The following is a 27548-nucleotide window of genomic DNA, read 5'->3' as shown; positions in this document are numbered from 1 at the left end:
AGACATGGTAAATGTGTATAAACCGTTAACAGTGAATAAACAGAGGTATCTATAGCATAATGTAATTTGTGAATTTCGGTGAACATAGTCTAATGGATTGACTTGGAAAAAGACAGCTCCTGCACTTCTTCCATCCCAAGTCAAGCACTGGTGTTAATTAACTACAGTCCCAGTTCATTGTCTGACACACTCTTTTACACACACACACACACACACACACACACACACACACACACACACACACACACACACACACACACACACACACACACACACACACACACACACACACACACACGTGGCAGAGTCAGGACATCGTGGCAACGACCTTTGTACCAAACAGGCAGCAGTCATGTGTGCTGTACTTTCAGGTTCCTATCTCTTCCTGTTTAACTGGTGAGACTGAGACCAAGAACAGAGGTGAGTGACTAAACAAGCATACATGCATCCATCCAAAGAGGATCTCCTCAGAGGAAAGGTCTTCCAACTATGTAGAATTAAGTTTTGTGGTTTAACAACCAGCGTTTGCAACTATTTACTGTATACTGGAAATCCCTGCTCATGATTTTAAAGTTCCACATCTCTGTTGTGTATAGGAGACACTGGCTATTGTTTGATCTTCCTGTTTGTATTTGTTTTAAATTCTTGATTACAGTAGGTGAGGAGGTGCTGTATTCCTTTCTATGGTTTGATTGAAATAGCAAGTGCTTGTTATGCTTAGGTAGTGCATTATATATTATATTTATATTATAATGAAGACAATAAGGCAGATGCTGTATGTGGAGAAATATGGGAGATTAATGAGACTGTAGGTAGGTGTGTTTATTTAGGAGATACTGAAGCAATTTAAGGTGACCAGGCATGGTGTAGTTATAACAGAACATTTAAAGTGGGTGGAACTTGAAAATGGTCGTAAAATTAGAACTTAGTAAAGGTGGTAGTCATAAAGTTTAATGCTCATCATGAAGCACTGTTACGTATTTAGAATATTTTCTGTCTGATTTAATTATATTAATCAAATAACATTGAATGGCTTCTAAAATACATTGATTGTCTTCTAAATAGTGATAGCAAGGGATTCATTATAATTCTACTGCTTCCTTTCAACTCACTGTTTCTCTTCTAGCCCTGAGGGATAGTAAAACCTATTTTAGCTGCGCAGTCATGCTTACATCTCCTCTCAGTTGGCCTCTAATAACACACACACACACAACTGTAGAAGCAGGGGATTGCCCTTATTTGGTGCCAGCCTGGGTCATGTGACCACAAAATGGTGGAAGCTGTGAGCTGTTTGTAAGCTGAGCATCTCTACCAAGAGCCTTGGAGGAATAGAAAGACAGCTGAAATCCATGCTCTGAGACAGAGAAGGACAGAGATTCCTGTGCCCCAGTAGTGGTGAGTGGATGGGTTAAATGTGATGCAGTTAAAGAAAAAGGACAAGAGAGAGATGTATTTATTTTCTAGAGACAGGAAGAGAGGGAGAGAGAGGGAGGGGCTGCTGTCATCAGCACTGTGTTCCTGTGCTGCAGTGTTTGTATTAGGTGGTTCAGCATCGTCCATGGAGCAAAGCAGCTGATGCTGGTCTTGCTATACCAACCGTATGTGTAATTAATCTTTGCTGTTCGGAATTCAGCTATTCTAATCAGCATGTTTCTTTTTGTTACATTTGCTAATGCAATCAGATTTTTTCTTCTCCCACGTGAAAGAGAAACTAGGATCAGTTTAGTATTTTCATGTGCGTGAGTGCATACGACGGTTGGTTCATTTGCATCTGTGCCCAATCTGTGCTCGAGAGAGAGCGTGGACATTTGAATCAGCAGAGGAGAGGGGGAAAAGAGGAGAGAGGGAGGAGAGGAGAGAGGGAGGAGAGGAGAGAGGGACGAGAATGGGCTGCTGATGATGTAACAGCTTTACCCTCCTTCCTCCCCATCCCTCTCTCTGCCTCCTGCAAGAACGGATGGATGGATAATTCACAGCGGAGGAGGAGAGATCTGATGACCTTTACCCCCAACACTCCTCCCTCTCCCCCTCTTCCCCCCTCTTCTCCCTCTCCCCCTCTTCCTCTTCCTCCACTCCCCCTCTTCCTCCCACTCCCCACTCTCTTCTCCCTCTCCCCACTCTCTTCTCCCTCTCCCCCTCTTCCTCCCACTCCCCACCCTCTTCTCCCTCTCCCCCTCTTCCTCCCACTCCCCCCCCTCTTCCCCCCACTCCCCTCCCTCTTCATCCCACTCCCCACCCTCTTTTCCCTCTCCCCCTCTTCCTCCACTCCCCCTCTTCCTCCCACTCCCCTCCCTCTTCCTCCCACTCCCCTCCCTCTTCCTCCACTCCCCCTCTTCCTCCCACTCCCCACTCTCTTCTCCCTCTCCCCCACTCTCTTCTCCCACTCCTCCTCTTCCTCCCACTCCCCACTCTTTCTCCCTCTCCCCCACTCTCTTCTCCCACTCCTCCTCTTCCTCCCACTCCCCTCCCTCTTCCTCCACTCCCCCTCTTCCTCCCACTCCCCTCCCTCTTCCTCCACTCCCCCTCTTCTTCCCACTCCCCACTCTCTTCTCCCTCTCCCCCACTCTCTTCTCCCACTCCTCCTCTTCCTCCCACTCCCCTCCCTCTTCCTCCACTCTCCCTCTTCCTCCCACTCCCCTCCCTCTTCCTCCACTCCCCCTCTTCTTCCCACTCCCCACTCTCTTCTCCCTCTCCCCACTCTCTTCTCCCACACCAGAGGAGTTGGCGCCTCCCACCAGCCTCCTCTGACATGCACAAACTCACACATTCGCACGCACACACACACACACACACACACACACGCAAGCACACACATACACACACCACACACACTGTTTATTGAGTCTGTATTCAGTATGTCACTGGTCTCCTCTGTGTTCTCTTCAGGTTCCCCTGGGTGATGAAGGCATGGACCTGGCGTCTCACAGTAAGATGAGCTCAGAGGGGGCCGAGGGCAGACCAGGTGAACCTCAGACACTGGCAACTCTGTGTGTGATGATAGGTTATTATTCCACCATTACTCTTTGGCTACCTGCAGGACTGAGGGTTATATGTTAAAATCCTACGCATGAACTGCCGACATTATTACGCATATTAATTGATAATGATGGAAAATAAGATATGCAACATATTTGAATAGATATATATTTTTAAATAGTTACAGTGGGGAGAACAAGTATTTGATACACTGCCGATTTTGCAGGTTTTCCTACTTACAAAGCATGTAGAGGTCTGTAATTTTTATCATAGGTACACTTCAACTGTGAGAGACAGAATCTAAAACAAAAATCCAGAAAATCACATTGTATGATTTTTAAATAATGAATTTGCATTTTATTGCATGACATAAGTATTTGATCACCTACCAACCAGTAAGAATTCCGGCTTTCACAGACCTGTTAGTTTTCTTTAAGAAGCCCTCCTGTTCTCCACTCATTACCTGTATTAACTGCACCTGTTTGAACTCGTTACCTGTATAAAAGACACCTGTCCACACACTCAATCAAACAGACTCCAACCTCTCCACAATGGCCAAGACCAGAGAGCTGTGTAAGGACATCAGGGATAAAATTGTAGACCTGCACAAGGCTGGGATGGGCTACAGGACAATAGGCAAGCAGCTTGGTGAGAAGGCAACAACTGTTGGCGCAATTATTAGAAAATGGAAGAAGTTCAAGATGACGGTCAATCACACTCGGTCTGGGGCTCCATGCAATGACCTGAAGAGAGCTGGGACCACAGTCTCAAAGAAAACCATTAGTAACACACATGACCTTCTCCCATTCCTCCTCTGGATCATCCAGATGGTCATGGATTAAAATCCTGCAGCGCACGCAAGGTCCCCCTGCTCAAGCCAGCGCATGTCCAGGCCCGTCTGAAGTTTGCCAATGACCATCTGGATGATCCAGAGGAGGAATGGGAGAAGGTCATGTGGTCTGATGAGACAAAAATAGAGCTTTTTGGTCTAAACTCCACTCGCCGTGTTTGGAGGAAGAAGAAGGATGAGTACAACCCCAAGAACACTATCCCAACCGTGAAGCATGGAGGTGGAAACATCATTCTTTGGGGATGCTTTTCTGCAAAGGGGACAGGACGACTGCACCGTATTGAGGGGAGGATGGATGGGGCCATGTATCGCGAGATCTTGGCCAACAACCTCCTTCCCTCAGTAAGAGCATTGAAGATGGGTCGTGGCTGGGTCTTCCAGCATGACAACGACCCGAAACACACAGCCAGGGCAACTAAGGAGTGGCTCCGTAAGAAGCATCTCAAGGTCCTGGAGTGGCCTAGCCAGTCTCCAGACCTGAACCCAATAGAAAATCTTTGGAGGGAGCTGAAAGTCCGTATTGACCAGCGACAGCTCCGAAACCTGAAGGATCTGGAGAAGGTCTGTATGGAGGAGTGGGCCAAAATCCCTGCTGCAGTGTGTGCAAACCTGGTCAAGACCTACAGGAAACGTATGATCTCTGTAATTGCAAACAAAGGTTTCTGTACCAAATATTAAGTTCTGCTTTTCTGATGTATCAAATACTTATGTCATGCAATAAAATGCAAATTAATTACTTAAAAATCATACAATGTGATTTTCTGGATTTTTGTTTTAGATTCCGTCTCTCACAGTTGAAGTGTACCTATGATAACAATTACAGACCTCTACATGCTTTGTAAGTAGGAAAACCTGCAAAATCGGCAGTGTATCAAATACTTGTTCTCCCCACTGCATAGATAGAGGTGGCAGCATTGGAAATGCTTTTGGCGGTTAATCTGCTTCTGTTTTGTGCGTGGCACTGTGTGCTATTTTCGATGGATGGGTCCTGGCCTCTCGGGGCCCTAGGGATCCGGAGGGATGTGGGTGGGATGACGGCTCAACTTGGGATGGGGAGGGGCTTTAGCGGGGGAATTAGTGGAGAACAATTGAAGGGATACTTAGTAGCAATGCAAATATCACGGTACAGCTATATGGACACTCAATCATTATGGTATTTTTTATTGGTAAATTTACAAACATATATAATGAAAAATAGACTTGAAACCTGTATCTCTGTATGGTGAAATAAGTATAGCCAGTTATAATTTTAATGGCTTAGCTGATCAAAAGAAGAACAATATTTACATGGCTCAAAGAGAAGGAATATAATATCTATTGTTTACAGGAAACTCATTCAACAATTCTAGATGAAGTTGTGTGGAAAAAGGAATGGGGGGGCGAGATATACTTCTCCCATTGGCAAAGAAATTCAAAAGGGGTGATGATATTAATTAATAGTAATTTCGAACCGAATGTGCAAATTGTCCAAATAGATATGCAAGGTAGATGGATTATTTTAAATATGTTATTGGACAATAAACAGATATGGCTCATTAACATTTACGGACCAAATAATGATGATCCACACTTCTTTGACAATATATATAATAAATTATCAACCCTGCAAGCAATTCAAGACAATATTATTATGGTGGGGGATTATAATACTGTTTTAAATAGCTCAATGGACCGTAAAGGAAATCACACCACAAACAATCAGACGGGCCTGGACATGCGCTGGCTTGAGCAGGGGGACCTTGCGTGCGCTGCAGGATTTTAATCCATGACGGCGTAGTGTGTTACTAATGGTTTTCTTTGAGACTGTGGTCCCAGCTCTCTTCAGGTCATTGACCAGGTCCTGCCGTGTAGTTCTGGGCTGATCCCTCACCTTCCTCATGATCATTGATGCCCCACAAGGTGAGATCTTGCATGAGACCCATTTTCAATGCCCTGGCTGAGGGAAGGAGGTTCTCACCCAAGATTTGACGGTACATGGCCCCGTCCATCGTCCCTTTGATGCAGTGAAGTTGTCCTGTCCCCTTAGCAGAAAAACACCCCCAAAGCATAATGTTTCCACCTCCATGTTTGACGGTGGGGATGGTGTTCTTGGGGTCATAGGCAGCATTCCTCCTCCTCCAAACACGGCGAGTTGAGTTGATGCCAAAGAGCTCGATTTTGGTCTCATCTGACCACAACACTTTCACCCAGTTCTCCTCTGAATCATTCAGATGTTCATTGGCAAACTTCAGACGGGCCTGTATATGTGCTTTCTTGAGCAGGAGGTCCTTGCGGGCGCTGCAGGATTTCAGTCCTTCAGGGGCATAGTGTGTTACCAATTGTTTTCTTGGTGACTATGGTCCCAGCTGCCTTGAGATCATTGACAAGATCCTCCCGTGTAGTTCTGGGGTGATTCCTCACCGTTCTCATGATCATTGCAACTCCTCGAGGTGAGATCTTGCATGGAGCCCCAGGCCGAGCGTGATTGACAGTTCTTTTGTGTTTCTATTATTTGAGAATAATCGCAACTGTTGTCACCTTCTCTGGTCTTGTAGCCTATTCCAGCCTTGTGTAGGTCTACAATCTTGTCCCTGACATCCTTGGAGAGCTCTTTGGTCTTGGCCATGGTGGGGAGTTTGGAATCTGATTGATTGCTTATGTGGACAGGTGTCTTTTATACAGGTAACAAGCTGAGATTAGGAGCACTCCCTTTAAGAGTGTGCTCCTAATCTCAGCTCGTTACCTGTATAAAAGACACCTGGGAGCCAGAAATCTTTCTGATTGAGAGGGGGTCAAATACTTATTTCCCTCATTAAAATGCAAATCAATTTATAACATTTTTGACATGCGTTTTTATGGATTTTGTTGTTGTTATTCTGTCTCTCACTGTTCAAATAAACCTACCATTAAAATGATAGACTAATCATTTCTTTGTCAGTGGGCAAACGTACAAAATCAGCAGGGGATCAAATACTTTTTTCCCTCACTGTAAGTGTTATTTAACACAGCTGACAACCAGCCAAAATGTCATAACCCACCACTCCACAAGAGATAAAGAGCGATAAAGAGAGATGGAACATTCTAACATTTCCAGTGACTCTTCCCCCTCCCTCCCTGTAGCCCCTCCCAACTCGCTTCCCCTGCAGGGCACGCCGGGTGGCCCCTCCCAAAGGAAGAAGCTCTCCGCCCCGCGTATCAGCCTTTCACTTGACCAGAGTGAAGAGGATGCCCTAGAGACGCCCGACGACCTGGATATTAACGTGGACGACCTGGACACACCTGACGACACAGACTATCTGGACTACACCGACACTGAGCTGGACTGGGAGGGTGAGTCAGTCTAGGAGTATGTCCCAAATGGCACTCTTAAGTGCACTTTACAGTATAGGGCCATTTCAGACACATACTAATACACCAAACAAGATATTCCGCCACTTGGGAAGCTGTAACAATTAAAATGAAAATTTGTTTCCCTATACCTAATTTCTCTGTAATAAAATGTTTGTTGTTGGATTTATAGTACGTCTGTGTTTTCTACTAGCTGTGTTTCTGCCTTTTGCCACAAACCAGAACCCCCGACAGCCAATCGTAACGCGTCAAAAGAGCCGTGCGAGCCGATTCCTACGTGCAGTGCCGCAGAGGAGCGTCAGGATGCGAAGCTGTGGAGGGCCGTGATCATCGGAGAGCAGGAACACCGCATCAACATGAAGATCATCGAGCCCTACCAGAGAGTTGTATCCCATGGAGGTACAGGAAAGTTCTGATTGTTGTTTGGTGTTTTTATACCTTATTCTATTTTATATACCTTCTTTTACCTCCTTTCTCTTGATGGGGTCTCCCATACAAAACAGATTTTCATCTCATGCAACGTAAATCAGACATACAGTGACATACTGATGGCAGATGACAGAGAGAAATACAAACAAACTGAGAAATGAAACAGTCAAACACCCCACCCAAACACAACCCTCCCCACCCCACCCCACGCATGATCTAGCCTCTGAGACAGGGTACTCTTGGAAACTGTTGTAGTGTGGGTCATATTTGAATATTTCTTTCGAAGTGTCGTTTTTCCTTCATCAGGGTACTATGGAAACGGAGTGAACGCCATCATAGTGTTTGCGGCGTGTTTCCTCCCGGACAGCGACAGTGAGGACTACCATGAAGTCATGGAGAACCTCTTCCTGTAAGTTACACCTATCCTCACTCTAATTAGTACTGACTTAGGCACCTTTTAAAGGCAATGTACGTGGAGATCACTGTAAATGCTGCATATTTCGGCACAATCTGAAATTACCTTTAAATGTCAAGTAAGCTACTGCTCAGATCTAGTGTTGATCGGAATGATTCCCGACCTTAGTCCCCTATCCCGAAACATATGCCTGTGACCTAACAAATACACCCATTATTTGTAGATTTATTTGATGGATATACTGATAACTAATTGCGTTTTATGGTTAAGTTCTCGTCTGTCTTTATTTCTAAGAAAAATTAACTTGAAGGGCAATGTTGTAACTATTCTACATGCACCTTCCAATCGTTCACTGTCATACTCCTCTCTTGTTCTTCAGTTCAGTCATATTTCAGATGCTTCTCTACTCTTTGGACATGTTTTAAATCATACACTAGAATCTAGTGACTAGATTCATTTACATTTGACATTTTAGTCATTTAGCAGATGCTCTTATCCACAGCGACTTACAATTAGTGCATTCATCTTAAGATAGCTAGGCAACAACATATCACAGTCGTAGTAAGTACATTTCCCCTCAATAAAGTAGTTATCAGCAAAGTCAGTGCTAATAGATTGATGTGTACTTGCCCTGCTGTATGTCCTGCTGGCAGGTATGTGATCAGCACATTGGAGCTGATGGTGGCAGAGGACTATATGATTGTCTATCTGAATGGAGCCACGCCCCACAGGAGGATGCCTGGAATGGGCTGGCTCAAGAAGTGCTACCAGATGATTGACAGGAGGTAGATTGCTTTTTACAATGTTTGATTCATGAATGAATGGATGGATGGATTAATTCTATTTTTAGTATGAAAAAGTGCAAGGGGATATAGTCAGGCCCACGGGATAAAATGTGATAGGATTAACGTGTACTTATTTCCCATGTGGTCAACTGTAATAACATTGTATCATGCCACATCACACAAACATACTCAATATGATAATTTTTATGAATGTTTGGTTACAGGCTCAGGAAGAATTTGAAATCCTTCATCATTGTCCACCCGTCCTGGTTTATACGGACCATCCTAGCCATCACCAGGCCCTTCATCAGGTAAGTACACATAAACAGTGCTTTCAGAAAGTATTCACACCCCTGGACTTTTTCCACGTTTTGTTGTTACAAAGTGGGATTAAAATAGATTTAATTGTCTTTTTTTTTTGTCAACGATCTACACAAAATACTCTAATGTCAAAGTGCAAGAAAAATTATAACATTTGTAAAAAATATGAAAAATAAAAACACTACTAAATCTTGATATATTAAATCACTTTTGGCAGTGATTACAGTTGTGAGACTTTCAGGGTAGGTCTCTAAGAGCTTTCCACACCTGGGTTGTGCAACATTTGGCCATTATTATTAAAAAATTATTCACGCTCCAAATTGGTTGTTGAGCATTGCTAGACAACCATTTTCAGGTCTTGCCATAGATTTTCAAGTAGATTTAATTCAAAACTTTAACTCGGCCACTCAGGAACATTCACTGTCTTCTTGGTAAGCAACTCTACTAGTGTTTGCCCTTGTGTTTTAGGTTATTGTCCAGCTGAAAGGCGAATTAATCTCCCAGTGTCTGGTGGAAAGCAAACTGAACCAGGTTTTCCTCTAGGATTTTGCCTGTGCCTCGCTCCATTACATTATTTTTTTATCCTGAAAAACTCCCCAGTCCTTAACGATCACAAGCAAACCCATAACATGATGCAGCCACCACTATGGTTGAAAATATGGAGAGTGGTACTCAGTAATGTGTTGTATTGGATTTGCCCCAAAACATAGCACTTTGTATTCCGGACAAAAAGTTAATTGCGTTGCCATATTTTTTTGCAGCATTACTTTAGCACCTGAGTGGTTTCCTTCCTCTCCAGCAACTGAGTTAGAAAGGATGTCTGTATCTTTGTATTGACTGGGTGTATTGATACACCAACCAAAGTGTAATTAATAACTTCACCATGCTCAAAGGGATATTCAATGTCTTCTTTTTTTGTTGTTGTTGAATCTGTGTTTGAAATTCACTGCTTGACTAGGGACCTTACAGTTAATTGTATGTGTGGGGTACAGAGATGAGGAAGTCATTCAAAATCATGGTAAAACTATTATTGCACACAGTGAGTCTACATTTTACATTTACATTTTAGTCATTTAGCAGACGCTCTTATCCAGAGCGACTTACAGTTAGTGAATACATATATATCTTTTTTTTATACTGGCCCCCCGTCTATTCAAATGACTTGTCAAGCAAATGTTTACTCCTGAACTTATTTAGGCTTGCCATAACAAAGTGGTTGAATACTTGACTCAAGACATTTCAGCTTTTCATTTTTAATAAATTTGTTTAAAACATTTCTAACAACATAATTCCACTTTGACATTATGGGGTATTGTGTGTAGGCCAGTGACAAAATATCTCTATTTAATCCATTTTAAATTCAGGCTGTAACACAACAAAATGTGGAGAAAGTCAAGGTGTGTGAATACTTCCTGAAAGCGCTGTATACACTGAGTGTACAAAACACCTGCTCTTTCCATGACAGACTGACCAGGTGAATCCATGTGAAAGCTATGATCCCTTGTTGATGTCACCTGTTAAATCCACTTGAAATCAGTGTAGATGAAGGGGAGGAGACAGGTTAAAGAAGGATTTTTATGCCTTGAGACAATTGAGACATGGATTGTGTATGTGTGCCAGTCAAAGGGTGAATGGGCAAGACAAAATATATAAGTGCCTTTGAACGGGGTATGGTAGTAGGTGCCAGGCACACTGGCTTGTGTCAAGAACTGCAACGCTGCTGGGTTTTTCACCCTTAACAGTTTCCTGAGTGTATATCAAGAATGGTCCGCTACCCAAAGGACATCCAGCCAACTTGACACGACTGTGGGAAGCATTGGAGTCAACGTCGGCCAGCATCCCTGTGGAACGCTTGACACCTTGTAGAGTCCATGCCCCAACGAATTGAGGCTGTTCTGAGGGCAAAAAGGGGGTGCAACTCAATATTAGGAAGGTGTTCCTAAGGTTTTGTACACTCAGTGTACATTTCTCTGTTCAAATAAAATAATCTGGTAGATAAAGATAGCACGAGTGTGCACGTCCACTTACGTATGCGTGTTTGTGTGTTTTGTCACAGCACCAAGTTCAGCAATAAGATAAAGTACGTGAACAGCCTGGCTGAGCTGCAGGAACTCATCCCCATGGAGTACGTCCACATCCCAGAGTGCATCATTAGGTGAGCCCAGTCTACAGTCGTGGTCAAAAGTTTTGAGAATGACACAAATATAAATTTTCACAAAGTCTGCTGCCTCAGTTTTTATGATGGCAATTTGCATATACTCCAGAATGTTATGAAGAGTGATCAGATGAATTGCAATTAATTGCAAAGTCCCTCTTTGCCATGAAAATGAACTTAATCCCCCCCAAAAACATTTCCACTGCATTTCAGCCCTGCCACAAAAGGACCAGCTGACATCATGTCAGTGATTCTCTCGTTAACACAGGTGAGAGTGTTGACGAGGACAAGGCTGGAGATCACTCTGTCATGCTGATTGAGTTAGAATAACAGACTGGAATCTTTAAAAGGAGGGTGCCTGAAATCATTGTTCTTCCTCTGTTAACCATGGTTACCTGCAAGGAAACACGTGCCGTCATCATTGCTTTGCACAAAAAGGGCTTCACAGGCAAGGATATTGCTGCCAGTAAGATTGCACCTAAATCAACCATTTATCGGATCATCAAGAACTTCAAGGAGAGAGGTTCAATTGTTGTGAAGAAGGCTTCAGGGCGCCCAAGAAAGTCCAGCAAGCGCCAGGACCGTCTCCTAAAGTTGATTCAGCTGCGGGATCGGGGCACCACCAGTGCAGAGCTTGCTCAGGAATGGCAGCAGGCAGGTGTGAGTGCATCTGCATGCACAGTGAGGTGAATACTTTTTGAGGATTGCTTGGTGTCAAGAAGGGCAGCGAGGAAGCCACTTCTCTCCAGGAAAAACATCAGGGACAGACTGATATTCTGCAAAAGGTACAGGGATTGGACTGCTGAGGACTGGGGTAAAGTCATTTTCTCTGATGAATCCCCTTTCCGATTGTTTGGGGCATCCGGAAAAAAGCTTGTCCGGAGAAGACAAGGTGAGCGCTACCATCAGTCCTGTGTCATGCCAACAGTAAAGCATCCTGAGACCATTCATGTGTGGGGTTGCTTCTCAGCCAAGGGAGTGGGCTCACTCACAATTTTGCCTAAGAACACAGCCATGAATAAAGAATGGTATCAACACATTATCCGAGAGCAACTTCTCCCAACCATCCAAGAACAGTTTGGTGACGAACAATGCCTTTTCCAGCATGATGGAGCACCTTGCCATAAGCCAAAAGTGATAACTAAGTGGCTCGGGGAACAAAACATCGAAATGTTGGGGCCATGGCCAGGAAACTCCCCAGACCTTAATCCCATTGAGAACTTGTGGTCAATCCTCAAGAGGCGGGTGGACAAACAAAAACCCACAAATTCTGACAAACTCCAAGCATTGATTATGCAAGAATGGGCTGCCATCAGTGTCACGGTTCAGACAGACGACCAGAGGACCACAATTGCGTCACACCAGAAAGTTTATTAAAACTTAAGGGAAAGGGGAAGTAGGGAGTGAATGAAGGCTCCAGGGGTAACAGGGATCCCGTCCAATGTGCTGGGTCTGTGCCCCCCCCAGTGGCAGCGATGCGTCCTATGAAGCCGGTGGTGGGTGGTCCAGAAGTCCTGGGGGGGGGAGACACAGACACAACAGGGCGGAATGAAACAAGGCAGCAGTACAGTTCAAGGGAAATCCAAAATACGTAGTAGCAAGGCAGAAGGCTGGTCAGAGTTACCGGGATTGAAGAGTAGTCAGGAGTCGTTATGGCAGAAGCAGGTCTGGATCTCCTGGGGCAGAAGAGTATCCAAAAATCAGGCAGGTCCGGGGTCACAAAACCAGGGTGAGCCAGAAGCGCGAGCAAACAGGTTCCGGGTGTGAGCTTTGCAGACGATCTGACACCGGAGAGCTGAAAGACAGGGCCTTAAATACTGGGAGAGGTAGTGGGTAATGCAGCGCAGCTGGCAGAGTAATTAGAGCAGAGCAGAGCAGGGACAGGTGGAGCTAGTTAGGCTGAGTAGAGAGAGTGGTGAGCAGAGTGGAAGAAAATAAAGGTGGTAACCCGGTGGAGTGAGAGGCTCATGACAGAACCCCCCCCCCAAGGGACGGCCCCAGAAGTCCCAAGAGCAACACCACGCCGGGCGGGAGGAGGGGAGCCGGAGGAGGGCTAGAACTCCTCCGAACGGTCCGAGTGAACGTCCTCATCCTCGGAGGAAGCCGGAGGGCCGTGGTCGGGAGATGGGACAGGTCCCGAGACAGGATCAGGCACAGGACAGGAAGCCGAGCGGGCAGGACGGTTAGGGACCCCTCTGGGGCGGCCCCTACGGATTGCAGGTTGATCAGGATGCCGTTGGTGGAAAGCGGTGATGAGAGTCCTATCCACAATCCGACTAGCTGGCACCCAGGTCCTTTCCTCAGGTCCATAGCCCTCCCAGTCAATGAGGTACTGGAGACCCCTACCCCTCCGTCTGGACCGAAGCAGGCGGCGGACGGTGTAAACCAGACCACCATCGACGAGCCGTGGAGGAGGAGGACAAGGCGCAGCAGGGACCAGCGGACTCTCATGGATGGGCTTAATCTTAGACACATGGAAAGTGGGGTGCACCCTCAGGGAATTAGGCAGTTGGAGCCGGACAGCAGTTGGGCTAATCACTCTTATGATAGGGAATGGGCCAATGAACCGAGGTGCCAGCTTCTGCGACTCCACCCTGAGTGGCAGGTTCTTCGATGACAACCACACCCTTTGACCAACATGGTAGGTGGGAGCAGGAATTCTCCGACGGTTGGCCCCGGTAGTGTAGCTGGCAACGGATCTGAGGAGTGTGGCTCGGGCTTGTGACCAGGTGCGGCGACATCGACGGGCAAAAGCAAGTGCAGATGGGCAAGTAACCTCCTCTTCCTGGCTGGCAAATAGAGGAGGCTGGTATCCATAAACACATTGGAAAAGGGGACATACAGATGGCAGAGCAGGTCAGAGAATTGTGTGCGTACTCCACCCATGTCAATTGCTGCGACCAGGAGTGGGGGTTGCGTGAAGTCATGCATCGCAGTGCCTTCTCGAGCTCCTGATTAGCCCGCTCTGACTGCCCATTGGATTGGGGATGGAATCCGGAAGTCAGACTGACTGTGGCTCCCAGCAGGTGACAGAACTCCTTCCAAAAAGCGGAGGAGAATTGTGGACCACGGTCAGAAACTACATCCTTTGGCAGTCCATGGATCCGGAAGACGTGTTCCAGGACCACCTGGGCGGTCTCCTTGGCGGTTGGGAGCTTGGGGAGGGGAATGAAGTGTGCCATCTTGCTGAAACGGTCAACTATGGTGAGAATGACGGTCATGCCTCTTGAAGGGGGCAGCCCCGTGACAAAGTCAAGGGCGATGTGAGACCAGGGACGTCTGGGCACAGGCAGGGGCTGCAGCAATCCGGCTGGGGGCTGGCAGGACGACTTGTGTTGGTTGCAGATGGGGCAGGCTTGGACGAATTCCCGTACATCCTTTCTCAGAGAGGGCCACCAGAACCTCTGGGCGAGCAGGTTGTAAGTGCGGGTGGAGCCAGGGTGACAAGCTAGGCGGGAGTCATGTCCCCACTGAACGACCTGGGACCTCAGGTCTTCGGGGACAAAAAGGCGGTCAGCTGGGCAAGTGCTGGGACCTGGCTGGTTACGGAGAGCCTCCAGCACCTGTTCCTCAACAGCCCAGGTCAGAGCTGCAACGATGCAGGGACTTGGCAGAATCGACACAGGGTCCTTGGAGGGGGTGTCATCCTTCTGGAATTGACGGGAGAGGGCGTCTGGCTTGGTGTTGCGTGATCCAGGCCGGTATGACAGAGTGAAATTAAACCTGGTGAAGAACAGGGCCCAGCGGGACTGCCTGGAGTTCAACCGTTTGGCCGTGCGGATGTACTCCAAGTTCTTATGATCGGTCCAAACGAGAAATGGAATGGTGGACCCCTCCAGCCAGTGACGCCACTCCTCCAAGGCAAGCTTCACAGCCAGCAGCTCACGGTTCCCTATGTCGTAATTGCACTCAGAGGGGGACAACCGACGTGAGAAAAAGGCACAGGGATGGAGCTTCCTATCCTCCGCAGCCCACTGAGAAATCACAGCACCAACTCCCACATCCGAGGCGTCCACCTCCACAATGAATTGCCGGTCCACATCAGGCATCTGGAGGATGGGAGCGGAGGTGAACCTCACCTTGAGGGTACTGAAGGCTTTGTCGGCTGCTGGGGTCCAGGTGAAGGGTTGCTTGGTGCTGGTTAGAGCAGTGAGAGGGGCAGCAACGGTACTGTAGTTCCGGATAAACTTTCTATAGAAGTTAGCAAACCCCAGAAACTGTTGCAGCTTCTTTCTGTTCTCCGGAACTGGCCATGAAGTGACTGCTGATACTTTGGCAGGATCCATTTGGATACTTCCCTCTGCCACTATGTACCCCAGGAAGGCCACTGTCTTGACGTGAAACTCACATTTCTCTGCCTTGGCGTAGAGGGAATTCTCCAGAAGACGATGAAGGACTTGCTGGACATGGCGGGTGTGTTCAGACAGGTTTCTGGAGTAGATTAAGATGTCATCCAGGTAAACGAAGACAAACTTGTTTAACATGTCCCGCAGTACATCATTCACTAGAGCCTGGAACACAGCAGGAGCATTGGTGAGGCCAAAAGGCATAACCAGATACTCGTAGTGGCCTGTTGGTGTATTGAATGCGGTTTTCCATTCATCTCCCTCCCGGATCCGCACTAGGTGGTAAGCGTTTCTGAGATCCAACTTGGTAAAAACAGTGGCTCCCTGGAGCAACTCAAAAGCAGAGGTGAGCAGAGGCAGAGGGTAACGGTTTTTCACTGTGATGTCGTTGAGTCCCCTGTAGTCGATGCAGGGGCGAAGAGATCCGTCCTTCTTCCCCACAAAGAAGAAGCCAGCACCAGCAGGAGATGAAGATGAACGGATTAATCCTGCGGACAGAGAGCCATTGATGTAGTCCTCCATGGACTTTCTTTCAGGAGCAGACAACGAATAAAGACGACCCTTTGGAGGGGCTGTTCCAGGGAGGAGGTCGATGGCACAGTCGTACGGTCGGTGAGGGGGCAGAGATGTGGCTCTTGCTTTGTTAAACACCTCTCTGAGACCATGGTAGCATTCTGGGACATTGGAGAGGTCAGGAGCGGAGTTAGTAGGTACTGGCCGAGGGGGTAGTGCGGCAGCAAGCAGGCAGGTTCGGTGGCAGTCCTCTCCCCACTCCCTGATCACCCCGGTCACCCAGTCGAGCTGAGGGTTGTGCCGGCGGAGCCATGGGTAACCCAGGATGAGGGGTTGGCCTGGAGAGGGGAGCAGGTGAAACTGGATAGTTTCTTGATGGTTTCCGGACAGACCCATCGAGACCGGGGCCGTGACATGAGTGACCGATCCGAGTAAGTGTCCGTCCAGTGCCCGGGCAGGAATAGGAGGTGTCAAACGGAGGTTCTCCAGTCCCAGCTGGCGTGCCAGCTTGATGTCCATTATGTTGGCTTCGGCGCCAGAATCCACCAGAGCAGCCAGGGTGTGAGTTGAGTCAGAGAGGCGGAGGTGAACTTGCAGCAGGGGTTTGCGGTCGGAGGACTGGATGGTCATTGAACTCAACCGGACTCCCCCTATGCCCGGTGAGCTTCGGCCCTTTAAAGGGCAGGTTACCACACGATGTCCATCACCTCCACAATAGAGGCAGAGGTTTGAGGTGAAGCGGCGCTGGCGCTCTGCAGGAGTGAGAGAGGCTCGCCCAATCTCCATAGGCTCAGACTGATCAAGCTGACCTGGGTGAGTGGCAGTAGATGACAGGAGCCCAGTCGGATCTCTCCGAATGCCGGTAGTAGGTGGACCTTGGCGCCCCCTCTCACGACGACGGGTCTGTATCCTTCTGTCGATCCTGACAGTCAGTGCGATGGCTTCATCAAGAGTGGAAGGCAGTTCATGGGAGACCAACTCGTCCTTGATATAGTCAGCCAAACTATGGAAGAACGCGTCCACCAACGATGGTGTGTTCCAAGAACTTCGTCTAGCCAGGGTTCGGAAGTCGATGGAATGGTCTGCGACTGTACGTCTGCCTTGTCGAATACTGAACAGTTCACGAGACGCCTCTGCGGTTGGTGAATCCAGGTCAAACACCTTCAGCATCTCCTCAGCAAACAGGTCGAAGGTTGCACATGCGGGGGTTTGACGTTCGAACTCTGCTGTTCCCCAGAGTCGAGCTCGGCCCGTCAGGTGAGTGATGGCATACCCAACTTTAGCCCCCTCCGTGGCGAAGGTCCTTGGCTGCAAGGAGAACTGAAGTCGGCAGCTAGTCAGGAATGGCCGGACCTGGGTTGAATCGCCGTTGAACCGCTCGGGGTTTCCAATCTTGGGTTCCGGAGCAGCGGCTGCAATGACCGGGGCAGGTAACTCGGGGGCAGGGCTGGTGGGCAGACTGGCTGGGGTAAGGTTGGTGAGGAGTTGAATGATCATGGCGAGTTGTTGTTGCTGCTGCTGGAACTGCTGCTCATGCTCATCGGTTTCCATGTCGGGGAAAGTGTGCGCTGAGTCCATAATGGTCAGATCGTACTGTCACGGTTCAGACAGACGACCAGAGGACCACAATTGCGTCACACCAGAAAGTTTATTAAAACTTAAGGGAAAGGGGAAGTAGGGAGTGAATGAAGGCTCCAGGGGTAACAGGGATCCCGTCCAATGTGCTGGGTCTGTGCCCCCCCCAGTGGCAGCGATGCGTCCTATGAAGCCGGTGGTGGGTGGTCCAGAAGTCCTGGGGGGGGGAGACACAGACACAACAGGGCGGAATGAAACAAGGCAGCAGTACAGTTCAAGGGAAATCCAAAATACGTAGTAGCAAGGCAGAAGGCTGGTCAGAGTTACCGGGATTGAAGAGTAGTCAGGAGTCGTTATGGCAGAAGCAGGTCTGGATCTCCTGGGGCAGAAGAGTATCCAAAAATCAGGCAGGTCCGGGGTCACAAAACCAGGGTGAGCCAGAAGCGCGAGCAAACAGGTTCCGGGTGTGAGCTTTGCAGACGATCTGACACCGGAGAGCTGAAAGACAGGGCCTTAAATACTGGGAGAGGTAGTGGGTAATGCAGCGCAGCTGGCAGAGTAATTAGAGCAGAGCAGAGCAGGGACAGGTGGAGCTAGTTAGGCTGAGTAGAGAGAGTGGTGAGCAGAGTGGAAGAAAATAAAGGTGGTAACCCGGTGGAGTGAGAGGCTCATGACAATCAGTCAGGATGTGGCCCAGAAGTTAATTGACAGCATGCCAGGGCGGATTGCAGAGGTCTTGAAAAAGAAGGGTCAACACTGCAAATATTGACTCTTTGCATAAACTTTAATGTAATTGTCAACAAAAGCCTTTGACACTTATGGAATGCTTGTAATTATACCTCAGTATACCATAGTAACATCTGACAAAAATATCTCATAACACTGAAGCAGCAAACGTTGTGAAGACCAATACTTGTGGTCAAAAGTTTGGAGAATGACACGACTGTACACATCCCCCTCTCCCTTCTACTCCTCCCTCCCCTCCCCTTCACTGTAACTGACTATTTATCTTCCGTTGTCAACTCTCACCCCTTAGCCTTGACGAGGAGCTGAAGGAAGCGGCGCTGAGCTCGACGTAAGCATCGACTCCATTCCCTTATTATTACGGCTGCAGAAACAGAAACTATGTACCACGTCTGTTTTCTCTTAACTAGACTCCCATTTATCACATTATCCTGTTTAAGATCAGAAAGGCTTGTAGGTTGGATCAGCCTGCTCACCTGTGTGTTTGCTCTGATTACTTTCATACATTTATCACATTTCCATATTATTATAGAGTATCTCGAAAGGCATTTGTCTCCCATATCAATAAACCATAGATTACAGTAAAATGATTAATTATGGTGATATATCACAGATGGTGAATAAGATAAGTCTGAGAAAGACATGTAGAATTCCAATGAGAAACATACTCGTTTGACTATATTTGGCTCGGCCTTCCTCACAAGGAATACCATTGATTCAAAATGCTCCACAAAATGTAGCCCTTGATATATTTACCACTGCACCCCAGATTCCCTTCTGACTTTTTTCCCCCTTTCTCCTGTAGTGTGAGCAGCTTCCTCCAGGGACCTGAGCCGACGTCTGGGAGACCAGAGTCAGTAAGACCACTAAAGCCACTTGTTTAAGTGCAGTCTGAAGAGAGATGGCCTTGTCTGGCTTGTCTGTCTTTCATATAAACACCAAGGCTGTGTCCCAAATGGTACCCTATTACCTATAGGGCCCTGGTCAAAAGTAGTGCACTAAGTAGGGTGTAGCTTGCCATTTGGGACGCAGCCTCTAACATTAATGCCTCTGTTTCATTGGCTTCTCTTCCTCTGCAGAGCCAATAAAACCAACAGGAACAGCTGCTAGACAAAGTGGTGTTCAACACCACTGGATATGGATGGTTGTGGCTTCGCTTCAAAATTGAATTTCACATTGTTTTAAAACACATGATTGTTTCGTGCACTAGAAACAATAAAACAGATGTACTATTCCTGTGTGTTTGTCAGACATGGAGACTATGAAAACACTCCATAATCCCTGTTAGCACTCAGACGTAGTATCCTATAAGACCACCATAACATTAATCTATAGCACCACTGACAGACTTTAGATTAGCACCAGGGGTTTCTTAATACTGGTCTTTGGGACCCACAGGGGTGCACTGTTTTGTTTATTCCCAGCACTAACACACCTAGTAGCACACCAAGGTCTTGATGATTAGCTGAATAATCAGGTGTGTAAGTGCTGGGTTGGAACAGAAAGTTGCCCAGGACCAGCATTAAGATGCTTGACACTAAATCCACATACCATGATAGTTCGTTAAGGACAGAATTACAATATGGTCACTCACAGTACAGGACACACGTCCATTCTTAGCGTCAAAGTTGTAATGTTGTACTTTGGTAATAATGCATGAGCAACAGTGAAGCAATAATATCTCATCCTTTAAAGGTAGACTCAGTGAAATGCCGTTGCCACGAGCAGCACCGCAGATATTGAGATGAGCAAGATGGAAGACTTCACTCACACAGTATCTGTGCATGTGCACGCGTTCGCTTCACGGTGTCCACAGCGTGGTAGCCCCGGGACCAAAGCAGCGGGGAAGTCTACCTTTAAATGTTAGTCCCCATCTGGAATTTAGACAAGTCATTATGTCCTTGAGACAACAGCACGTCAATGATGGTATGTCAAAATCAATCTGACATATCTATGGCATGCTAAAACCCAGTCACCTTAGGAAACGACCAAGTTACGCTTCTCAATCTTTTTTTAGATCTTATTCTGGATCTTGACAGTGTTTTACCACTAACATCCCTAGATGTTTTCACGTTGAATCAATCTGAAGTATAGAGGATGAACTGTGTAACCATAGAAATATATTTCTGTGTGTAACCAAGTGATGTGTGAAAACAAGCTGTCAGTACATTGTGAGAGCATGTCCTTTCAGATGCCTGTCCTGTGAGTCGAGCGTGCCGTGTGTGTGTGTCCTGTCAGTGTGTGTTTCCGTCAGACTTCCTACATGTTCACCGTCTAGGGCTCTTGCTGCACCAAACAGGATGACCTCAGAGTGGGACAGAAAGAGCAGCGTTTGTCTCTGTAAAGCACAATTTCGCATCCCATGTGTGGGTGTATGCGTGTGTGTCAATGCATGTTTCCTCAGATTGATGGCCTTCTCCAACATTGTGTATAACATGATATGATGGAACACTAAATCAATAAATAGTTTTACGCTGAGCATTGCTCCTGTGTTTTTCCTCACATGCCATCTATGCGATTGTCAGTTGCATTCATTTGTGAATTAAAATGGCCAGTGATGAATTTGCAGCCTTATTAGCTTGTTAGTCATACTTGAAGGTCATTGACCTTTCTATCACAACACCAGGGTCATATCTGTATCGCAGAAGTATCGCGGAAGACTCACAATTGAAATTTAAAAGGCAATGTTCCCGCGTTCGCGGAGACGTCAGTCACAGTACACGCTGAATGTCGGCTCATTCGAAAATTACCTTTACATTTTAACGAAGAGCTTCCACGATACAGATTGAATCCAGCCCTTAGCATTTCTTATTGGATAAAAGTTCAGGTAGCCCCTCCCTGTTGGTCTTTTCCGCTTGGTGCCCAACGCATACGAACCGTGTGTTACTATCAGTATTACCAAAACGAAGGTCTTCCAAGTCAATGGTAAATGTTACTTGAAGAACAAAAAACTTTTTCAAAAGTCCATGACAGCAAACTAATTATACAAAGACAAGTGGCAAAACCATAACTTTGATTTAAAGAAGGGCTGCCCAACCCTCTTCCTAGAGATCTACTGTCCTGTAGGTTCTCAGTCCAACCCTAATTTAGCATATCTGATTCAGCTAGTTAAGGTCTTGTTGAGCAGCTAATAAGTAGAATCAGGTGTGTTAAATTAGGGTTGGACTGAAAACCCACAGGACGGTAGATCTCCAGGAAGAGGGTTGGGCAGCCATGATTTAAAGTGTTAATCTTCAACACCACCACAATTACAAAAGAGGAATAACATTTTGAAACTGATTTTACGACACAATATTGTATTTCAGGGGTTGTGGTTGAAGTCACAAAATAAACATTTCCCCTAAATGTTAAAAATAACTGGTATTTGACAACATACACAATTGTTTATGAACAGCATTTATTAAACACCCCTCAGCATGAAATAGCTTTTGTTTTATATCAAACGAGGACAAATAAGATGGATGCAAGCCCTGAGAGAAAGAGTCAACGAGAGAGATGAGGCAGAAAGAGTTAAACATCCTGCTAAATATACATCACCCATCAGCAAAATGTATAGCTCTCATCATTGTACTCCAGCTCATCGTCATCATCCCCTGGCTGTCCGTACCGGAACTTCCTGTAGACCGTTCCACCCTGACCCATGTATTTAACACTAACCCCACCGGCCCGGCCCTCAGTGAGGTCCACCAACTGGGCCTCTGCATTGTTGGGAAGGGCCCGTAAGTAAGCGTTTCACTGTTTACAAAGCATGTGACAAATACATTTTGATTTGTGTTCTATTGCACCAGGCAAGCGCAATCAAGCCCAGATAAAGTATTTGAAATGATTTCAAATAGTGTTCGAACCCTGGTCTGCTCTAAGGGGTATGGCTAGTCAGTATATTGGAACAGAGGACTAGAGCCCACCTTTCCTGTGGAGTCACTCTACTGGAGGGTTGTTCTGACAGCGCCCCCTGGCTGTGAGGATGGCATGGGCATGACAAATGGTGCAGTTGAATGGACCAGTCCAGACAGGAACAGTCGCTGTTCTCATTATCCTGACCAGAGCTGAGGACGACAAGGGGATAGGCGGATATACAAACAGGGTGAATCTCAAAAGTATTTTCTTTGATTCAGGGGGTGAGTTAACTGTATACGCGTGATTCCTTGCCTCCTCGCTCCTTGCCTCAAACTGGTTCTCCCCTTGGACCTTCTCCTCCAATGCATTTTGAGAAGGCATCAATGAGAGAAAATGGCAGGAATCAGCACACAGGCCCAATCTTAATTAACTCCTAGTCCGCTACTTTCAAGGTTTAGATAGCTGGCTAGACTACCTTACCTAGCAATCTAAAAGCTGACATGGGCTAATTGAGTGACTGACCTAGGTGGCTAAAACATTTTTGTGGAAATTGCGCCATGTGTATTTTATTATTCTAACGCTCAACTGTAAGTTGAGACCCAGACAGAGTTGCTAAAAAAAGAAAAGGGAGCAGCGTGTAGGAAGAGGTGGCACTGAGTACTTCATATAGTATGTGGTCCTCTGTAGCTCAGCTGGTAGAGCACGGCGCTTGTAACGCCAAGGTAGTGGGTTCGATCCCCGGGACCACCCATACACAAAAATGTATGCACGCATGACTGTAAGTCGCTTTGGATAAAAGCGTCTGCTAAATGGCATATTATTATTATAGTACAGAGATAGCGTTGCGGTCAGTAAGGCACTGAGTACTTCATATAGTACAGAGATAGCGTTGCGGTCAGTAAGGCACTGAGTACTTCATATAGTACAGAGATAGCGTTGCGGTCAGTAAGGCACTGAGTACTTCATATAGTACAGAGATAGCGTTGCGGTCAGTAAGGCACTGAGTACTTCATATAGTACAGAGATAGCGTTGCGGTCAGTAAGGCACTGAGTACTTCATATAGTACAGAGATAGCGTTGCGGTCAGTAAGGCACTGAGTACTTCATATAGTACAGAGATAGCGTTGCGGTCAGTAAGGCACTGAGTACTTCATATAGTACAGAGATAGCGTTGCGGTCAGTAAGGCACTGAGTACTTCATATAGTACAGAGCAGTGGCGGCTCCTGAAAAAATTCTCAGGGGGGGCAATTTTTCTGATGATTTAGGTGACCTACACACATTTTAAAAAAGATATGTCCAGCAACAACATGAAGACAGGGGCAGCATATAAGTCAATACCAGAAGCATTTATTGACTGATCTCAAAAGTGTTGGCTTACCAGGGTTGGTGGAGCCCTCAGTTTCATCTTTGCCTCGCAAAGCTAACTCAAACACTCCGCAAAACTTCACACACTGGATTAGCCGGCTGAGGATGTGGCGGTTCTTGCTAATGTCGTAGTAAATATATTTGTTATAGTGAATATGGAATATGATATGTTGAGTAAAATGTTGTGCTAAGATCTATTTAGGTCAGGAGCTGGTTATAAGTTCTGTTCCTATCCAATAACAATGGACAAAAGGGTCCTATCTTGTCAGCCTTGTCAGTTTCAGTTCTCCAGTAAACTTGTGATTATCAACACTAACCTCATCGTTGTGGCGGCGGACAGCTAGCCTGTATCCCTCATCCAGTTGAGTGGGAATGTTCACTCTCCCCAAAGCAGACAATCTCAAACAGCTATCCATGTGGGTCTTTGACAGCTCATGTTTCTTAATCTTTCCTGAAAGATGGTGCATGTCCGTTACACACCAGTCGCTGTCCAAGCGGTGCTGTCTGCCGTGCCGCCTTCAGGGTGAAAGAGTAAGCAGGGGGTAGCAGAAGACTGCATTAGCTACATCGCAGCCTGCTAGCCAGGTTTTTCGTTCGTACCAATTTTTGGAAAATCCTCGGGTGTAGGACTTCCCCCCTTTAGTAGAAACCTGTTGAATTATTAAATTTGGTCTGGGAGGTCCTAATTGTTTCGTTGCCAATTTATCTTCATTTGTTCGCCGACAAAAAGGAACTTCTTTCAAAGACACAATCGAGTTGCACTGAAGCCTAGCCATTTTGATAGTAGTAGTGAATTGATTGACGCTCACGCTGCTACCCGCTCTTTTCTTAGTTACGTTCATGGTTATGTTACGTATGACGAAAGCGCGTAAGTGCAAGCCCTCAGAAACCCATAGAGATTGTATTGAAAGCTCTGATATTTGAAAAAAATAGATTTTACATGGGAGTCTATGAGAGACTTCTGGGCGATTTTCAACCTGACTGAAATCGCCCCAAAAGGGGGGGGGGCCATTTGAAGCACGACTTTAGCCTGATTGGACATTTAGTGGCACTGTGGCAGATCAGACGTCTAGATTACAACACTGATAACTACTGTTGCCGTGATATAATTGATTAGAAAAAAAATCCCTTCCTTTTCCCGTTTGGCAGTGCGTCGCCCATATCGCCCTATTGAACACACCGCCCCTGGTACAGAGATAGCGTTGCGGTCAGTAAGGCACTGAGTACTTCATATAGTACAGAGATAGCGTTGCGGTCAGTAAGGCACTGAGTACTTCATATAGTACAGAGATAGCGTTGCGGTCAGTAAGGCACTGAGTACTTCATATAGTACAGAGATAGCGTTGCGGTCAGTAACGGGTGTTTGCGGTTACCTGCACCACAGGGTATTGACCCATGTTGCAGTGGGACTCACATCCCCTGACAGTGTGTAGCCCATGTGACATGAGTCACACGGCTGGGATCATTTTCCTTGACATTGTTGGGCACTTGTACATGGTATGACATTACTGTGCATTCTTTTTCTCTCGATGGATTTAGTGAGTCAATTTAATGTCACAAGCCTGTCTCATGTGTTTAATGGAAAGGTCGATATTCAATCACGTGAAAAAAAGTCACACGGTTGGTGCCGTTTAAGATGAGGATGTTTATTTTTTTTAATGAGCATGGCCTTATTTCTATTACAGCATATTGGATGACGGTCATTCATATTCCATTCACCAAGCTCAATGTAACAGCGAAAGGTTTAGGCTACTACATGATACTCTAATTTTCCCTATACCCATCATGAGGTTGCTACAACTTAGCCTATGAATGAATGTTTACAAAGGTGCACAGGTCGAGAGAAATTAGAGTAATCAAGGTGACAGACCTTGCAATTCTAACAGTCACTGTCTCTTATCTACAACTAGCATAACACTGTCTGATCAGGGAGACAGGAGTCAGCGCAGTCTAAATCAGATAGCACAGAGAAACTAGATATTACACAAAAAAAAACAGATACACATTACCAAAAGTATGTGGACAGCTGCTCGAACATCTCATTCCAAAATCATGGGCATTAATATGGAGTTGGTTCCCCCTTTGCTACTATAACAACCCCTTCCATTCAGCCACAAGACCATTAGTGAGGTCGGGCACTGATGTTGGGCGATTAGGCCTGGCTCGCAGTCAGCGTTCCAATTCATCCCAAAGGTGTTTGAAGGGGTTGAGGTCAGGTCTCTGTGCAGGCCAGTCAAGTTCTTCCACACCGAACGACAAACCATTTCTGAATGGACCTCGCTTTGTGCACGGGGGCATTGTCATGCTGAAACAGGATTGACATGTTGGAAAGGTGGCATCCTATGACGGTGCCACGTTGAAAGTCACGTAGCTCTTCAGTAAGGCCATTCTACTGCCAATGTTTGTCTATGGAGATTGCATGGCTGTGTGCTCGATTTTATACACCGGTCAGCAACGGGTGTGGCTGAAACAGCCGAATCCACTAATTTGAAGGGGTGTCCACATACTTGTATATATAGTGTGTGTCACAGCACTAGGTTGCATGGACTCTAGATGACCTATAGTACACTGGAGAAGTGTGTATACTTTTTCCCTTGTGGTTGGTTCTCTTTATTTGGTGGGTCACAACACAACTTTTTTGGGGGATCTCAATCCTAAAACGCTTGGGAACCACCGTGTCAAGATCTGAGCCAAAGGGCAACTTCTAATCTGATGAGTTCTACCTTGGTCAGGTTACATGACCAGAAAGGAAAAACTCCTGGCCTGTATTCCCCGACTCACCTTTGCACTCCCCGGTCCGGCTGTCCCTGTAGGTGTGTGAGGGGCAGTCGGGCGCCTTTGTGAAGGGTGGCCTCTGGGTCTACACAGGAGTCACAGTCGTCCCCGTCCTGACCGTCAAATAGCGCACAGTCAGGGTGACAGCGACACACACCCTGCTCAGAGTCCTGGAAGAAACTCTCCGGACAGTGCACCACACAGCGGCCCTCAGAGATAGTGGTACTCCTCAGCCTGGGGAGGAATGGAGGGAGAAGGAGAGCGAAGGAGGGAGCGAAAGTGCGATAAAGGACAGGGAATGTCTTGTTCCTGTCCGGCTACCTACTGATTCTATTTGCTCTTCTCTTTGCCCTTTACGCCATCACAACGTGTGTGTGTCACCCGCACACTGGTCATGGGGAGTACACGCCTCACAGGCTGTGGGACAGTGCTGACACTCCGTCCATGACCAGGTGTGCAGGCCTCCACACACTCACGTATGTGGAGGGGGTCCACACAGCTCAGACAGTGGGTGGCATTCCTTTCACAGGAAGCACAGCCCGCCACACCTGGCCCGCTGGATCCCCACTACAGTACATAGAGAGCACAGCAGATAGGACCTTAGTTACACTGAGGCTACAGTCTGATTCACTACCCTTCTCCCCAAAGTGTGCACTCGTTCACTCCCTCTCATGGATTAAAGAGGAATGAACGGATGTTAGAAATATGGTGCAACTTGCCTAGATCAATCCAAAGCTTTTAAATCCATGAGGGTGACTAAGCAATTGGAGTCAACCCATGACACTGGGGTGGAGAAGAGCATCTCCTGAAAGTGGTCATTAAAACAGAGAGGGTTTGAGTAGGTATAGATAGTACAGTTGGCACTCTAGTCCTGTAAATTGACAGGCACATTTGCCCTTCAGATAAAGAGGATAATAGCTATAATACATCACTGTGTCATGCAATAAATCATTTTCCACAGCAATGATGTGTGAAGAGGAGCGATAAATCATTATCAACATTGTGGGTTAGTGCTGGGCTAGAACAGAATCCTGCATACCCTGTGGGTCTCTAGGACCAGGATTAAAGACTTAAGAGGAACATGTAACACATCAAAAATGTTAGTTATGAATGTGAAACTAAGCATTAAAGGTG

At 46.6% G+C, this 27548-nt stretch overlaps 1 protein-coding gene across 7 annotated transcripts; it reads left to right on the top strand.

Moving 5' to 3' along the window:
* The first annotated feature begins 336 nt into the window (after nt 1–336).
* Nucleotides 337–20914, top strand: LOC311135937 (protein prune homolog 2-like). Of its 7 annotated transcripts, none has more exons than XM_084169974.1 (11): nt 337–420; nt 2887–2962; nt 6926–7135; nt 7376–7552; nt 7889–7991; nt 8651–8782; nt 9007–9093; nt 11160–11258; nt 18729–18767; nt 19242–19289; nt 19516–20914. In XM_084169974.1, exons 2-11 carry the CDS (start codon nt 2908–2910, stop codon nt 19544–19546), a joined length of 981 nt encoding a protein of 326 aa, XP_084026100.1. In that variant the 5' UTR covers nt 337–420; nt 2887–2907; the 3' UTR covers nt 19547–20914. The 7 variants fall into 7 exon arrangements, with proteins under 7 accessions (XP_084026100.1, XP_084026097.1, XP_084026101.1 ...); XM_084169971.1 differs by having other exon boundaries at nt 19242–19293; nt 20132–20914; XM_084169975.1 differs by having other exon boundaries at nt 19242–19293.
* The last annotated feature ends 6634 nt before the right edge of the window (nt 20915–27548 follow it).

Source organism: Coregonus lavaretus (assembly GCF_964263955.1).
Source record: "Coregonus lavaretus genome assembly, chromosome: 10".
NCBI lineage: Eukaryota > Metazoa > Chordata > Actinopteri > Salmoniformes > Salmonidae > Coregonus > Coregonus lavaretus.
This window is presented reverse-complemented; position numbering and strand designations above follow the sequence as displayed.

What these genes read in the sequence shown, in the direction of transcription:
- LOC311135937 (XM_084169969.1), top strand. Translation starts at nt 2,908, where the DNA reads ATGGACCTGGCGTCTCACAGTAAGATGAGCTCAGAGGGGGCCGAGGGC. An exon ending in GTCATGGAGAACCTCTTCCT is followed by an intron (nt 7,992 to 8,650) that starts GTAAGTTACACC and finishes TCCTGCTGGCAG; the next exon opens with GTATGTGATCAGCACATTGG. An exon ending in ATCCCAGAGTGCATCATTAG is followed by an intron (nt 11,259 to 18,728) that starts GTGAGCCCAGTC and finishes CTCACCCCTTAG; the next exon opens with CCTTGACGAGGAGCTGAAGG.